Consider the following 17,948-nt stretch of genomic DNA (forward strand, 5'->3'; position numbering starts at 1 on the left):
CTTATCCACTCTGGCTTTCAGTTTCTCCCACTGTGAATAATACCTGCCTCACATAGACATTGAAGCTTAATGCATTAAAGTACATTGAAATTCTTGAATGGAAAGTGCAATACCAGTGCAAGTGATTATGCATGATGATTAGACTATGGCACAATCCAAGGAGCAATTTATATGGCACAGGCTGCACGTGAACAGCCCAGGAGTAGGGGTTCTCTGAGCAGAGCAAGGATTGGCGTGACCTAGCAGATCACTGGTCCAGATCACACCAGAGGGGAACGTCACAACCTCCCGCTGTGGCACTAACGTCAGTACAGCCCCATCAAGGACACCAAGTGCAGCAGTGTTTGTGCTGGTGTTTTTATGCTGGTGTCACTTAACCCTGCTCAGAGCAGGTCTACAAGACATGGTGGTAACAGGCCAGTGAAGGCTATTGCCCTCACTACAGCAGTTCTCCCAGGGATCACCAGGGAAGATTCACCAGCACGACTGCAATGCTGGGAGATATTCCCAATAAACTCTTGGGTAGTAGACAAGCCCTTTGACACAACCACCTGTACATTTGGGAGGAACCACTCACTGTATGTTCCTTTTCTATTTTTCATACCCACTGTCAGTTACTTCCCAGAATCATTCTGCACGTTAGTGCGGTGGGGGTGGCCGTGTCTGCATCTGTGAGAGAGATCAAAAACTCTGGGTAGTTCCCTTCCAATTGCTAGAGTGTCATCCACCCCTTTTGTCTGAAATGAGGTGGGCTCTCTCAGATGTTATCTCTGTTCCGCTTTAAAATGTCTGTGTGCAGAGGAAAATATTTTCCCTGCCCCAGTAGCCATTTAAAACGATACCAGTAAATTGGTAACCCACAAACTACAACAATCCCAACATACAGAAAAATATGTATCTGGGGTACAGGCTCCCAGCTGCAGTCTATGGAGCTCTTTGTGCTGGTCTGTAGAGAGCTGGCTGATCACATAATGCTGGTTCCTCCTCATTACCATCCATTGAATTTCAGTAATACAGCTAAGAATGAAATTCTCTCAAGGTATTATTTTTCCACGTAAGCAATTGCTACAGAGATGTGATGTGATTGCAGATGAGAGAGGGAGGAGGTGGTCAATACTATTAGGAATGGGAGAGGGGTTGTAGGCCATGAGACAGTCTCTCTTTTAATATGTGGACCACACAGTGAAAATGTTTGAGAAGGGCCTGATCCAACAGTCTATTTACAACATTAAAATCAAATGGAAGCTGTCATCTAGTTGCCATTTTAAGGAGTGAGGATTCATTAACAGAAAGCTGCAAGGAAATGCATATAGAGTCACTGGGAAGAGAATTTATGTATCAGCTTTATGAGGACACAAAAATGTGAATTCATTAAATTCTCCAAGCAGTCAAGGAACCAGGAATAATTCATTAGAAGTATTTTCCCAGCAACCAATCAGAATGCATGGTTATTTGAGCAAGGACACAACAGCATAAGTAAAGTACCACAACTTCTTGTAAAATGAAAAGTCAATGTGATACTTCAAGCTGGATCAAGTACTTTGGCACAGGAACCAAACTAGTTGTTTCGGGTAAGTATTTTTATTCTTGGTTGTTTTTCCTTTGGTAAATAGAATCAAGGGACAAAAAAATTGGACTGAATAAATTAATATTAAACAAGGAATTTGCACATAATCCATGTATTGCTCTTGACCTGAGTATGGAACTCCCACGTAAACCAATGGGTTCGCTGAGGGCAGTATATGATCCTAATGAGTAAAGTGAATACAAGAGTAAAAGGCTGGAATATTTACTCAATAGCTGTTAAGAATCGGGAAGGAGGGAAATGTAGAGTTTTACATTTAAAATATTGGGCTAAGTTCGTTTCTCGTGCAACTCCATTGAAAGAGTCCAAATGCCAGCAAGTGTAAAATTCACAGCACAGGTTTCAATTTAGCAGGTGTGGGATTCTTAAAAAGTTTGTTATTGTTAGGACTATATCAGTGTACAATGATTAACAGAGGAAAATTGCCTGAGGTGCAACAGTCTTCAGGTTCTCAGTAAGTGGTTTTACTGAAAGTATCTTTTCCCTTTTGTGTATAATATTCTTTATCAGATTAAAGCTACAGAAACAGTCCAATCAATAATATAAGTGCTAGTTTATGTTCAGTACACAACAGTATTTATAATGACATTGTCAAGGAGATGTCATTTTCTAAACTATATGTTAAGAGCATGTTGAAATGTAAAATGAAGTACAGAGATTGTGATTTGACAAAGGGCAGAGAGGGAGAGCCAGAAAAAAAGGCAAATCTCCTGAGTCCCACTCTGGTGCTTTAATCACAAGATCACCCTTCCTATCCAGGCACATTGGAGATCACAGGACTAAATCCTGCTCATCCACTGAAATTAATGAAAGTGTGTGGTAACCAGGAATTCACCCCACTCCATTTGCCCTGCTGTGATATATGTCAAGGAGAAAAACATTTTTGGTAGAAGAAGGCACAGGAATTTAACACTCACACAATTAAGTGGCCGACAGCAAGCCTTGTTTAGATTGTGGGCACTCAATTAAAAATATGAACTTCAGAATTTTAGTATGATAAAATTCATAACTTGATAATTCATTTGTTTTTGTATAGGATTTCAATGATTTGAATATAGAGTAAAGTTCTTTGGCTCGGGCACCAAGTCGGTGATTTCAAGTAAGTTTCTCAAGATGTTTTCCATGCTCGTTATACAGGACAAAATCAAGTTATTCATAAATATACTGGGTGAAATCCTGCTTCCACTAAAGGCAAGGGCAAAACTCTAATTGATTTCACTGGGGTCAGAATATCACCCATAGTAGTCTCTCTAATTCAGAATGAACCAGTTACACTTGCGTAATCAATGAGAATGATGTAAACTGCTTGGAGAACTTGTTTAGTATTGTCACACTGTGAGATGATTATGCAAAAATATTCTGAAGTGGAACCACCCAATGTTAGCAGTAAATGTGAAATGTAGAACTTATGGTTTTTATACAATACCGTATATTTAGCACCCCATCATATGAGTTGTTGAGCTTCTTTAATGATCATTCATTTAAATAGGAGTTGAGGATGGTCAGCACTTGGAGGATCTGGCCATTAGGTAGCATTAAAAGGTACCTTTATATTCGTAATAACTTAATGCAATTGTGTTTTCTTTCCTAAAAAAAGCTCCAGTTCAGGAAGGCACTTAAGCATGTTTCCATTCATATTCAGCAATGTATTTAAGCAGGCACTTAATTAAAGGCCAAACCAAGGCCAAAATGCAGTAAATCTTGTTTATTTTTTACATAAACACAAGGCATACATGATAGAGTAATCCTTTTAATGAAATACGATAATTGATCCATAATATGATTCTCAATTTTTTAAAGATGATTTCCAATTATTAAAATGTTTTATCCATGTTTGGATTTAATGGGATTGAAAGAATTCTGGGTCTTTAATTAAGCTTATTCTTCCCTCTAGATACTGCTAAATCGACCTTGCTGGGTGCCTAGTCCCTGAGACAAACAAATATTTCTGACGAGCAAATGTTTTCTGTTGGGGAATATTTCTGTTTACACCAAATGGCAGAAGTTAGCCAAAATAATTGTCATGAATATACCTAATTTAAGAGCTATATTCTACCCTCAATCTATCTTTATCATTAGGAGCACAATGGTGGAATGGTGGCAATATGCAGGTGAGCATGTGGACCCTAATGTAAAAAGTAATTTGTTCCTTTCCACAATTTATTTGACATGCCCAATCTTAACCATGTTTTATCAGATTTATTTTAGGGGCAGATTTTCAATGGCACGCAGGTGCCCAGGAACAATAGTTAGATGTCTAAGTGTCTTTTACCCATTTGAAAATTGCCTCCACAGTTTTCACATTATTTTACATGCACTCTCCTTATTTACAAAAAGAAAAGGAGTACTTGTGGCACCTTAGAGACTAACAAATTTATCTGATCATAAGCTCTCGTGAGCTACAGCTCACTTCATCGGATGAAGTTGCATCCGATGAAGTGAGCTGTAGCTCACGAAACCATATGATCAAATAAATTTGTTAGTCTCTAAGGTACCACAAAAACTCCTTTTCTTTTTGCGAATACAGACTAATACAGGTGCTACTCTGAAACCTCTCCTAATTTACTATTTTATTGCAAGGCCAGAAAGCAATTTAAATAGTAAATCGGATTTTTTTTTAAAGCTACAACTACTGGTTCGTCAATATAAAGATACTAGATCTGTACAGTATTTTGCAAAGGATTTGCTCACTGTGATACTTCTAGTGGCTATATTTTCAAAGTATTTGGCTCTGGTACCAAGGTCATTGTAACAGGTAAGTTATGTGGTAATTACAGTAATGCAAAGATAAAGAGGCTTATTGTGATCATTAAAAATATTTTTATCATAGGTAAGGTCAACAATTGTACGCTTGATCTTGTGAAGTAGTGAGCACTTAATATGAGCACTTAAAATACCATCAGTTCCTGTAGACTTCAGTGCAAGTTAGGGTTGTTAGCACTTCGTAGGATCTGATCCCAAATACATCAACTTTTCAATCCCAGAGCAAACCTGCAATTTTTACTGATAAATTTAAAGTAGATTTTTTCAAGTTAATTAATATTTCTAAAGATCAGCTGTTAAATGTCATTTTTCAGAGTATGTGCCGCCATAAGGATGCTGGTCCTTGGTCCAATTGCAAAAATGTATCTTAGCTTTGATATTACTCAAATTCTTTAACATGCATAAAATTAAACAACTCTGAAAGAAGCAACATCATGCTTCTCAATTAAAACAAAAGAAGCAATCTCTGAAGTAGTCAGTATCTTCATAGCTGAATTCTTGCAGTTACACCAGTATAAGCAAAATAATTCGGCCCAAGAGATTATGGTCTTGTGTGAAGTACCTTGGCATTACAGGCAAATTGACACTTCCAAGTATTCTTAATAGTGTTTCACAATATATACTTGGGGTCTGAGTCTTCTTTGCCTTTCTCTTGTAAGCCATTTACGCTCATGAAAAGTCAATGGGAAATGCTACCATTCTGATTAAGTTGCATGTTACACCCAGTTTGCATTGGCATAACTGACTGCACAAACACAGGACAAAGGAAAATCAGGTCCTTACTCTCTCAGAATCATGCTCTGCACATTTATATAAATCAACTAGAACGGTCAGTCTATTTTAAAGCTCAATTCACAATCAAGTTTACCTTAGTACCCCCTAGTTATCCTGGTGATGTGGGACAGGGTCATTTAAGTTGAACATATTCTAGCATCTGTGCTCAAAGCACATAGTTCACTAGTCATGGTGTATCAACTTAAATTATATAAAAAAAAAAAAACCTTACAATTATATTGTCTACGATGGAGCCTGGATTTCATCCTAATTTTTTTCTCTCTTGTTAAGCTCGTAGGGGCAGGTGAAAGGTTTGGGAGAAAGAATGTGCACTGAAATCAAGAGAGCCAATATTTGTGAATATTGTGTATGTGATTACCCAATTAAAATAAATACATGGTCATAATTAATTCTAAAAATATCAGTTCAGGATCAGCATGTTGCTTTAAGTGAATATTGTATGGTATTAAGAATGTAGATACAATTTGGTTAGCATTATAGTTTACAATGGACAGTTTTCCTAAATCCTCTTACCTATATAAGATCCTGCACTCTTTGACAGGCAAAACTTCCATAGCTTTACCAGCTGTTTTGACTGTGTAAGGAATGGAGAACCATGTCTGTGATATGTGTAGATTATTTATTACAGCATGAAGAGCTAAGATTGCTCACTTGATTTATCAGTGTATTAAACTTGTAGGATACAATAAAATATTTTAGTAACAAAATATCTTCTCAAAGAGAAATATCAAATATTGTCTAAGTAAGTTCTTGAAAAAAAAAACGCCTAAGATCAGGGAGAAATTCAGACCCTTGCACAATTCTAAGTAATGTTCAAATGAAATTGTGGCCATTTGTGCCCAGGGCTGAATTTGACTCCACAGAACTCAATGGCAATGACTTTGGGGCCAGGATTTTACCCATGTTGTATAACCGTACTTCTTAGCAGGGACAAAATTATTCACAAGTATACTGAAGAAGCAGAAATTGCTTTTAAAGTCATATGTAGTTAGCAGACCTGATTTTGCTCTCACACTAGTTATTCCTCTTTTTAAACTGACTTCCTCCATTTATTCATTCAAAATGGAGCTACTCCAGATTTACACCAGTGTAAGTGAAAACAGGGTCAGGACCTACCAGAATTCTTCAGAATTCTTGCTTCGTGGAATAGATGAGTAAAAAGATTTGGAAACAGAACCAAGCTTGGCGCTGTCAACAAGCATGGCATAGGAATAATGGTGCTTCTCTTATTGTATCCATTGAAGTGCATCTAGTCATCACTGAAGACGTTAACATTAAAATGATATAACTGGATTCTTCTGAACGTAATATTCTAGAAAAAACCTGGTACTAATGGCAGGCTCAGTGCAGAAGCCAAAGACTGAATTGAATGTGGAGACTAAACTGCCCCCTCTCATCTCTAGAGGTTGTCCTTCCAGGACAAAACTGACATGGCTCGGTGGGATGGTGTGAAGAAGTTTCCCCTGTCCCTGCCTGTGTTGTATCTATTCCATGAAGAAGGGATTCAGTCTACAATGCTATCTGACAACTTTCACAAGTACTTAGTCATTTTATTTAAAATAAGAAAAAAAAATTCACCAAAACTTTACGTTAAGTTTTGTGAAAGAAATAAATGCAAAAATATTATTGATGGATTATTATTGATCCATTATATGATGGAATTTACTTGGGATTTGGCAAAACAGAGTGCATTAAGAACAGAGTGATCAGTGCAGATTAGTTATAAAGTACAAAGGAGCTACTATTACTGATATTTTTTTGATAAGATTCTCAAGTAGTCTAAGGTTTTTTAAAGTGGTTTGCTGCCTTTTGAAACAATTCTAGGAATTGATTTTTGACATTACCGACTGAATATAACAAACTCTTTATAGAAAAATATATAAAAGTATCTGATCCAAACCCCACTGGCCCTAAAAGACCAAATCCAAACTTATGGCAGAAAGTGATGTGCAGTTGTGAGCAAAGAATATTCAGAGGACAGGTGTCCACCTGAAAAAAACTTTATCACGATAGGCACTGTTGCTGCCACTTTTAGCAGAAATACCAAGAATTTAAGGGATATTAAGAATAATTTACCATCTCATCCTTTAAAGGTGACCTTTGCAAACAGATTTCAAATGCATTGTTAGGACCAGGTGAGAAATCCAGCATGAAATAAAAGATTCTCCAGTAATAGTCAAAAATCACCCATCACAATTTACAACAACATTATTAAGAACGGGACAGCACACTGTAGAATGCTGAAGTATTTTCAATATAGGTAGTTTCCAGTGCTGTCAATATGGCACCTTTCACAAGCACTAAATTCACTTTAGTTTGGGGGTGTCAGAGGAATACAGGATCAAGCATTTGCCATTTTGTAAGGAAAAGCCATTTAAATCACAAGTCTCGTATATTAAAGTGATTCTATCAACTTCTGTTCACAATTACACATCAAATTATATGAAGCTATATTGGGCCATATGGAAGCTCTGTGGGCCAGATCCTCAGTGGAGCGCCTTTGATTTCCAGCAGCTGAAGATCTGGCCCACGAGTTTTTGCAAAGCACATGAACACAGTGACAACAGTTATATCAAAGTCTTCGGATCTGGCACAAAGCTCATTGTTTCAAGTAAGTTCTATGGTAGCATAGAGAAAATGTTACTTGTGATAATATAAAATTAGAGACTGCAGAGCACAATTTATTCAAAAAGGATAACAGACAATGGAAACGTGATATGCAATCTACAGTAGAAGAATGAATGTCTTTACTATCTAAATGTGAGGTTAATGTACAGAATTCAGAGTAAAACAGATGAATGATCACATTGACAATTATTGATATAGAGGGTTTTTTTACTAATCCTGAGACAAAGCTGGGCTGTTCTCTTGTGTAGGGGTCAATACCCCAGACCAGGAGAACATCCATAGTTCCATCCTCTGTGGGGGGGCAAGCCAAAGAGACTATACTAGGGTACCCCTGTGCACCAAAGAACTGTGGGGATCAGGGATAGGTGAGTGGTGAGGGCATGGAATGGCTAGTGGGTCTGTGACTAGTGAGATCAACTGGCCAAAATGCCTGCTCAGTGGGTGGGCAACTGCATGGACATTACTTAAGCTCCTGGGCTATGATGCTCTCGATAGGATGGGGGAAAGATTTAATCTTCCTGTCCAACATGTAGCTTTCTTAGAGAAACCCCCTTTCCTCTGCTTAGTGTGGTGACCAGGATTTAGCCTCCCATATCACAAGTATGTATTAGTCAGGAGATGTAAGATGTTAGGAGTGAAATCCCAGCACTGTTGATGTCAATGGGAGTTTTGCAATTGACTAGGATTGAGCCCGGATTTCATCCTAATTTTTTTCCTCTCTTGTTCAGGGCGTAGGGGAAGGTGAAAGGTTAGGGAGAAAGGATGAGCACTGGAATCAAGAGAGCCAATATTTGTGAATACTGTATATGTGATTACTGACATGAGCATTTTAGATTAGTATTGTAATTTTCTATTGCACAAAATCAATTCAAATTCATACTAAAACATAAATGCCATCCCAAAAGAGTGCAGGGGTGCAGGAATAAAAAGGGTCTGATCCAGCATCAAAATTCCCTATATTTTAATAAGTATAGAATTGAGCCTGTAACATGCATTGTGAGCCCAGTCCTGAGAGGTTCTGATCTGCTACTGACTTTGATGGGAGTTGAGGCAACTCAGTACCTCAGGATCAGAGTCCCTGTCAGTTCTGGACTAATTTAGGCACACTGCATGGTACAGCGGGTTTCTTCCCCAACATATTGAAATACTGTTGTCATAAGACACGGAATTTTCCAAATTTTGCAACAATTAAATCAGTGATTGTTCTCAACAACAAACACAAGCAATATGAAGGAAGATATTCTATAGTCTGAATCAAATTCTCCTCTTATTATATCAGTACAACTCTACCGCTGCTCTGTCGAGAATTTGGCCCAACATATTTTGTAGCCTGTCTATATCAGCGAGACTCTACGCAACATGTGCTATAGAAAGTCGAACTAGGATTTGGCCCTTGTTGCATAATGTTCCATAGGGCCAGCTACATTTAGGTTGCTAAAATATGCATCTCAAAGTATCTCTCTTCTTTGTCATTGAGACTTCAATAGGAATATAACCAATCCCCAAGCCTACTGGCCTTTTACGATTCCTTTTAATTATACTGTCTTTTTTGGTCTACTTCAGTATTTATGATTTCAGGCGCTTGCACAAATTCGGGGATCAAATAATATTTTTATCCTTTCTAGTTCAGACTTTTAATAAAAATATTTTGGTTCTGTTTTATCCATTTATAGCAGGCAGCAATTTTATAAATTTTATGAAGTGATTTTTTTGCAATTTTTTTTGATCAGCTCTATTCCAAGAGTGACAAATTTAATACTGTGGCAGAATTATTTAAAAATAATTCAGGAGATACATCAGAAGTTCACTTATTGGCACTTTGCTCATCAGTTTCGGGATTTGGACACGAGCAGCAACATTCTCTCTATTCCTCAGATTTGATCACTGAGTTCTGTTGAGAGTTCCATTGTTAATAATTCTTCAGAGTCAAGATTTTCAGAAGTGGTTGACTAAAGTTAGGCTCCTAAATATTTATTGGGGCATTTAAGTGGCGTGATTTTCAGAGGTGTTGAGCCTTAAGCATAACGCTCCAATACATTGGCCAAATACATGAACAAAGACATTTCAGGATGCATCATCCTTGCTAATTTTAGAATTGATATTTGTCATTGAGGGATACATGTTAAGATATTTACTGTAATTTCCCAAAACAGCATTCAGCAACATTTCCCCCGAAGTTGTATCGGCCGGGTCTACAATAGAATACATCTTGTATGTTTTTATATCATTTTAAGGTGAATAATTGATAAAAAAAATTCAAAATGGTTCCATTTCTTAGTGTGGAAAAGGCTTAAAGATTACTTTTCTAACTCTCATTTTAAAGGTGCTTACCCAGGTTCTTAAATAGTATACACAGTTAGTTCAGGGCAAATTAATCTCCTGATAGTATATTCTAGTGATTTTTAAAAAGAGGCCTTATTAAAAGTTTGTGGAATCTTTAATATCCTCCGCTTCAGATACATCTACACTGTAATAAAAATCCCGTAACACCAAGTCTCTGAGCCTGGGTCAATTGACTTGGGCTCGTGGTGCTCAGGCTTTGGTGCTAAAAACTGCGGTGCAGACATTCAGGCTCTGACTGGAGCCTGGGCTCTTAGGCCACCTCCGTTGCTGGGTTTCAGAGCTTGCGCTCCAGCTCAAGCCTAAACATCTACACTGCAATTTTTAGCAGCACAACCCCAGCCCTGCAAGTCAAAATCAGGAGACCTGGGCCAGTTGTGGTCGTGCCGCAGGTCTTTTATTGCAGTGTAGCTGTATGCTTCCTCTCATTATCACGGTGTCTTTTATACACAAATTTTGGGTAAATAAAGGGGAGATTTTCAAAGTCACAAATATTTTGAAATGAACCAGAACATAAAGATCTACTCAGCATTCATTCAACAAGTGTTTAATATATTTTGTGTTTGGAAGCTAAGTTAGTAGGCACTCTCACAGATTCTAGTGTTCCACAAAAACCTGCATTCAATTCAAGCATGTAAACTTCTGCAATTCTAACTCCCTAAAGCTCTAACTCAGAAGTGGACAATTTACTCCTATCTTCAGAATTTAATAGGCAGTAACAATATATTATAGAAATAAAGTAGTTAAAATACATTTGGCAACGAGATATAGTTCTCATGCTGAACTCAGAGTTAAGATTGTGCCCTTGAGTGCAATTTGGAGGAATTGGATGCAAGAAATGAAATTGCTTCTCTTCCGCTTTCAAATCTGTGAATTCTTTCTTTATTGTTTCAAAAGCAAAGTATGCAAAGTATAATGCAATTCTGAATTTACTTAATTCCTAACAAATTCATTTCTCTCTCCAAAATGAATCCAGACATACAAGCAAAATTCAATTCCAGGAAGATACAGGTCCTGCCTCCTTCTTCTGAACAAGATGGGAAAGTATCATACATGTGCCTCATTCAGAATTTTTACCCAAATGTTATTAAGGTGACTTGGGAAGACGACAAGAAGAATGCAGAAGAAAATGCAGTGCATGAGGAAATTTGGGACCCTGATGCCAATCAACAATCATACTCAATAAGCAGCTGGCTGACCGTAGATAAAAATAGCAACAAGAATTATCGTTGCAAATATCAACATGAAAGCAAAGAAGGTTCTCGCCCAATTGAATCTCCAGGTATATACTATATTATTAAAACTAGTTCTAGACATATTTAGAGAGTTCACTGTTTCTTTACAATAAAAGAATAAAATCTATTACTGTTCCTAAAAGCATTTGCGCTCTCCATAAGCTGAAGCTTCTCCATCAAAAGCTCAGTTTTGGCTCCTCTCCCCCAGTTTAAAATCTTTCTATAATGAATGAAAATGTTGGCTGAGATCCTCAGCTAGTGCAAAACAGCAAAACTCCACTGAAGTCAGTGGAGCTCTGCAGATTTACACCAGCCACGGACCTGGCCTACAGTGTTTGGTTTTGAACAAGTGATACATATTGCAACAAAAGTAATAACACACACAGCACCTAGCTTATTAAAACAGACCAGAAGAATTACACAAAACAAAATCAAAAACATAATCCCTTTTCTCTTGAATTAAGAGAAGTAATTTCTGTTTGGTTCTTATCTGAGATACAATAAATTAATTGCAGCAGATAAAAATGTCTCTGTTTCAAACGTAATGGAAAAGAGGGGTTTATTGACCATCCCCCTCTTGCACATCAAAAATACCTAAGAGATGGGCCTTAGACTGTATCCTCATCAGGATTATTTTCTTCTGTCTCTTGTACAGCTAATAGGCAACATTACCACTACCCAGAATGCCAACAATCTCAGGCTGCCTCAAGCTCGAGACAAAATCAGGCGGACAGGTTTTTATCCCCCTAGTATACATACACATTGCAAAGGGGCAAACTCAACTGAGTAATTTGGCGGGACAAAATGCATCTGGCTCGACATAAACAAAAACTTGCATACACAGAAAAGCCAATGTGTAGACCCTACAATCAGATCTGCTAGTCCAGACTCTGGCTCCCATGCAAATGCCAAAGATTTCAAGCGGGCTCCTAACAGGCACAGGGCTCTGCACTGCCTGAGCATATGCATTTTTCCCTGTTTTAGCTCTAGTTGGCTTTGCAAATCAGTTATGTGCTACTGAGCATTTATTCTGTGGATACAATCTCGGTGCTCATTTTTTAAAATATAAACTTTCCATATTTGAGTCACTGTAGTTATAATACTTTCACCATCTTTCTCTTTGAACTTCTATCAAGAAAAGTATGCCTTCATTTTCAACAAGAATCCCATTTGACAATTAAAGTCCTCTTTACATGTTATGCTTTTATCCTTTCAGACACCCCCGTAGTGTCTCAAACCACAGAAGGTTGTATCAACAAACCTGAAAACGGCACCACGCTTTCCACAGGTAATTCTGTCCCAATTCTCATTTTCTATACAATACAGTTAAGAATTAAGCACCATTTGACATGGTTAAGACAAAAATGAAAATATTCTCTCTTTTTTAAATGTCCAAACATAATTACTCTAGATGTGGAACACTGCTGTAAGCATAGGCCCCGACTCTGCGGGTGCTCCGGGGCTGGAGCACCCATGGACAAAAAATAGTGGGTGCTGAGTGCCCACCAGCCACCTGCCGATCAGCTGTTTGGTGGGCCCAGCCAATCAGCTGCTTGGCAGCAGGTGGGAGGCATTGGAGGGAGGGGCCGGAGAAGGGGGGAGGTAGAGTTTGGGTGAGGGCAGGGTGCGCTCAGGGGAGGGGGCAGATCATGGGGGGGAAGAGGTAGGGTAGATGCTGGGCCATGGGGATGGGGGAAGAGCAGGGAGGAGAAGAGGCGGAGCAAGGGTAGGACCTTAGGGGAAGCAGTGAAGTGGGGTGGAGCACCCACCGGGAAAGGAGAAAGTCGGCACCTGTCGCTGTAAGTTAACATCTGCTGTGGGTTACCAAAAGGGTCCAAAACCTAATCCCCACAGCAGCTCAGGTTACATGCTGTAGCAGTCCTGCTGAAATATATGTTTTGGTGGGATTTGTTATTCTTTGTTAACATGCCTCATGGGTCATTGTTCTTTAAACTACATGTGCCACTGGTCCTTAATCTAATATTTAACATGTTAAATTACAAAAAGTATTCAAAGCCAAACTTTTCAAATGGGGCGTAAAGGTGCTGAAAGCTTGAAGACCCAACTGATTTCAGTGTAATTTCGGTACTTCTGAAAATCAGACCACTTGATTGATCAGCTGCTTAGATGCAGACTCAGAACAAACGGAGGCACCCAGGTCTGAAAATTTTGGCATAAAATCGTGGCAACAGCCTATTTATAAGAAGCACTAGCATTCTGCTTACTCCTTAGCAGACACCAACGATGCCAGCACTGAGAGTGCCTCTTTGTTTCTCTCAGCTCTACCATACCATGGGAAGGTCTGATCAGAACGTAGACCTCTTTAGAGGACACAATCAGATATTGATTTATGCATAGTCTGATTAGGTGGTATAATTACGGCAATCAAATACCATGTATACCTTACGCTATCACACATGGTTTTATAGTTATTTTTCTTTGTGGCTATAGAATATGCAACATTAACCACTTCTTGTTGTTGTATTTTGTTGTAGATATTACAGACAGTTTCATGCACAGGACGGCGTATTTAATATACATTGTCCTACTCCTGAAAAGCACTATGTACTACGTCATCGTACTCTTCTTCATATACAGAATGCAAAGTCCAATCAAGCACCGGGGAAAGAAACCTTAAACTTCTCCTTACAACTTCCAACGTCAGCATTTGTGTCTGAAATTTACTTTCCTTTGCCATAAGCCTGTCATAAGAAACACCTTGCTCCAAATATTAAGACATGCATTTCAATTTGATTTGGTTGGCTATTTCTCTAATTAGCACAGATGGCTTCATAGAATCATAGAATCATAGAATATCAGGGTTGGAAGGGACCCCAGAAGGTCATCTAGTCCAACCCCCTGCTCGAAGCAGGACCAATTCCCAGTTAAATCATCCCAGCCAGGGCTTTGTCAAGCCTGACCTTAAAAACCTCTAAGGAAAGAGATTCTACCACCTCCCTAGGTAACGCATTCCAGTGTTTCACCACCCTCTTAGTGAAAAAGTTTTTCCTAATATCCAATCTAAACCTCCCCCACTGCAACTTGAGACCATTACTCCTCGTTCTGTCATCTGCTACCATTGAGAACAGTCTAGAGCCATCCTCTTTGGAACCCCCTTTCAGGTAGTTGAAAGCAGCTATCAAATACCCCCTCATTCTTCTCTTCTGCAGGCTAAACAATCCCAGCTCCCTCAGCCTCTCCTCATAAGTCATGTGTTCCAGACCCCTAATCATTTTTGTTGCCCTTCGCTGGACTCTTTCCAATTTATCCACATCCTTCTTGTAGTGTGGGGCCCAAAACTGGACACAGTACTCCAGATGAAGCCTCACCAATGTCGAATAGAGGGGGACGATCACGTCCCTCGATCTGCTCGCTATGCCCCTACTTATACATCCCAAAATGCCATTGGCCTTCTTGGCAACAAGGGCACACTGCTGACTCATATCCAGCTTCTCGTCCACTGTCACCCCTAGGTCCTTTTCCGCAGAACTGCTGCCTAGCCATTCGGTCCCTAGTCTGTAGCGGTGCATTGGATTCTTCCGTCCTAAGTGCAGGACCCTGCACTTATCCTTATTGAACCTCATCAGATTTATTTTGGCCCAATCCTCCAATTTGTCTAGGTCCTTCTGTATCCTATCCCTCCCCTCCAGCGTATCTACCACTCCTCCCAGTTTAGTATCATCCGCAAATTTGCTGAGAGTGAAATCCACACCATCCTCCAGATCATTTATGAAGATATTGAACAAAACCAGCCCCAGGACTGACCCTTCGGGCACTCCACTTGATACCGGCTGCCAACTAGACATGGAGCCATTGATCACTACCCGTTGAGCCCGACAATCTAGCCAGCTTTCTACCCACCTTATAGTGCATTCCTCCAGCCCATACTTCCTTAACTTGCTGACAAGAATACTGTGGGAGACTGTGTCAAAAGCTTTGCTAAAGTCAAGAAACAATACATCCACTGCTTTCCCTTCATCCACAGAACCAGTAATCTCATCATAAAAGGCGATTAGATTAGTCAGGCATGACCTTCCCTTGGTGAATCTGCTTGAGAGCGAAGAGTTTTATATGTGACCATATTTCCTATTTTATTATTTTAATTTTGTAACTGTGGAACTTCAAGGGCTGAGGCTACACTCCTTGATTTCAATAGGAATTTTGCATCACAAAGTAGTGCAGAACCAGTCTCTTAGGCCCTTATCCTGCAAAGAACTTTTTGGTTGTGGAAAGGCCAACTGCATTCAGTAAAGTCAATGGGAAAACTCGTCCCATAAATATTTGCACGTGTGGAGTATTAATCTAGAACTTAAATTTATTTGTTATTTCTTTCTACTAAGTACACTTATTTGCTTTATAAAACAAAAACAGGCTTCTGAAATATGACTAATATTTTTAACTGAAACATTAATCGATTTTAAATAAAATTCAGCATTGCAGAATTCTGTCCAGTATTTATTTCTTTCAAGGAAATCAATTCTAGGAACTGCAAGGGAGGATTCCATAGTGGTCAGAGACCCATTTCTTTCATCCCCTGCACCCAACCATGTAACATATTTATCTAGCTTTTACCACGGTAGTATCTGAATGCCTCACAATCTCTAATGCATTTATCCACACAACACTGCTGTGAGATAAGGAAGCAATATTATGCCGATATTACAGATGGAGAACTGAAATCTGTAGAGACTAAGTGACTTGCCCAAAGCCACATGGAAAGCCTGTGGCAGAAGACAGAATTAAACCCGTGTCTCCCAGGTCCCAGGCTAGCACTAAGCACTAGACCATGCCTCCTCCCTTCAGCCCCAAACCTGTCTCTGTCCCCCTCTCATATCCAGGTCTCTCATATCCACCCCTCCCCTTCAGCTCCTATCCTCCCCCACATCCATGCCTATACACACCAATATGCCTCCCTCTGCCGCTCCCTCTAGTCTGATCCACCACCCGTTAACTCCAGTCCAATTCCTCCTCTGCTGGCCCTAGTGTCCCCTCCTCACCGCACTGTTTCCTGTACCCCACTGCTTCCCCCCACTTCTGCCAACCATTCCCCCCTCCCACTCTCCTTCTTCTCACACTCTGGCTCCTGCACCTGTCTCTCCCTGTGTTACCCCCCCAAACCCCCCCCCACACACACACACACTCCTGACCCCTCTGCATTCTCAGTCAGGCTGCTTCCTCCTCCTGATGCCCTGGGTGCTAGCGGCAGGGGTGGGGAGGCACTGATCACACAGAAGAGAGCGGGTCCTTGCTCTCACATCTGGTGCTAAAGTGGCCTGCAGCAGCAACAGTGTTGTCAGCCTCAAAACTTGAGGTTTTGGCAAACACGTGTGAAAAGTAGCCCCCAAAATCACTGAGGCTGGTGACACTGCTCCTTCCACACTCCCCCTCCCCAAGCAGTAACACTCTTCCCTTCCTCCCCACAGCACTCCAGTACATAAGTCCCAACCTTTCCAGTGGCTAAACTGGGCGGTGGAGATGGAGGGGCCGATGAGCCAAACCTAAGTAGTGCCATGACCCCATGCGCTAGGTCACGATGCCACTTGGTGGGGGGCCTGTGGCAAACAGGGGACTGTGGGGGTCAAAGGGCAGTCACGCAAACGCCAAGATTTGGGGAGTTCTGGGAATATCGTCGCATCCCCGCCCCCGCAGTAACCCTCAAGGGATGTACACACACAGGCTGCTGTTCTCCCTGGCTCCTCCCTGTACCTGTGGCTGCAGCATCCCCTTCTCACACTGCTCGCTCCACTGCCTGCCTGGCTCTCTGTTGCCTGGTCACCCCACCTTCCACCTCCTCCTCGTCTGCACACGTATTGAAAGCAAACAAACATGGTGGCTCAGGACACAGCTGTGTCACGCTTGTCACCACTGTCATGGACGCGAGAACTTTTGCTGTTATATGACCCTGCCCTGGTGCCACGCATAAATTTGCCAGGATAAAATCGTGCCTGGAATCATGGCAGTGGCTATGGGCAGGCGGCCGTTCCCCTGGCTCTGCCCGCTGAGACTCCACGCCACCCACCATTGCCTGTGCAAAACGGACCTCACAATGAGGCCTCAACTCACGGCTCCTGTGCCGGCTCAGGCCCGGCTGCTTTCCGTGAGCCAGCTGCAAACACCAGGCCTGGCCCCGCCCTGGACTCTACCTGCTCCCATTCCCCCCATACCACAGAGAGGGGCACCGTTGGGACTGGAGGCTGCAGCTACTCAGCCTCTCCCCTCGCTCGCTGGTGCTGTGCTGCATGGGGGGAGGGGCACAAAGCAGCAGAGGAAATGCCACATGGGCAGACTGACCACACGTCTGAACTGGGAGGGCGCTAGCTAGAGCGTGCTTATTGCAGATGGAGTCTTCAGGGACTGGAGCTGCCCAACTTCAAAGTGTCTCCTGACATGTGCAAACTGAGATTTTTTCAAAGGCTGATAACTTTGGCCAAACCTGGGCATTTTTCCCACCGGCATTGTAAACAACACAGGTGTAAGAATTATTTTGATGTGGGCAAAAAATGGATTTTCCTGAAATCTACTTCTACAAATGGCTGCACCATTTTGCCAAAACTAATTTTTTTAACATCAGCCTAAAGCAGAAAGCTGGCATGGAAAGTTTC

The 17,948-nt window shown here is 40.8% G+C and overlaps 1 protein-coding gene and 1 long non-coding RNA gene across 2 annotated transcripts in view; both read left to right on the forward strand.

The window, feature by feature from the left end:
• LOC140906149 (uncharacterized) overlaps positions 1–13,984 on the forward strand; it is an 83,755-nt gene extending 69,771 nt beyond the window's left edge. The window contains exons 9-11 of the mRNA XM_078851326.1: positions 11,204–11,393; positions 12,563–12,634; positions 13,842–13,984. Of these exons, the coding sequence (XP_078707452.1) occupies positions 11,204–11,393; positions 12,563–12,634; positions 13,842–13,984 (405 nt within the window). The remainder of the gene's footprint in view (positions 1–11,203; positions 11,394–12,562; positions 12,635–13,841) is intronic.
• On the forward strand, positions 1,112–11,172 carry LOC140907292 (uncharacterized). The gene is made up of 4 exons (XR_012157445.2): positions 1,112–1,571; positions 2,622–2,684; positions 3,480–3,696; positions 11,088–11,172. It is a non-coding gene; the product is annotated as an uncharacterized LOC140907292 (long non-coding RNA).
• Positions 13,985–17,948: the final 3,964 nt, after the last annotated feature.

The sequence above is a fragment of the Lepidochelys kempii genome, chromosome 2, assembly GCF_965140285.1.
Source record: "Lepidochelys kempii isolate rLepKem1 chromosome 2, rLepKem1.hap1, whole genome shotgun sequence".
In the NCBI taxonomy this organism is placed as follows: Eukaryota; Metazoa; Chordata; order Testudines; family Cheloniidae; genus Lepidochelys; species Lepidochelys kempii.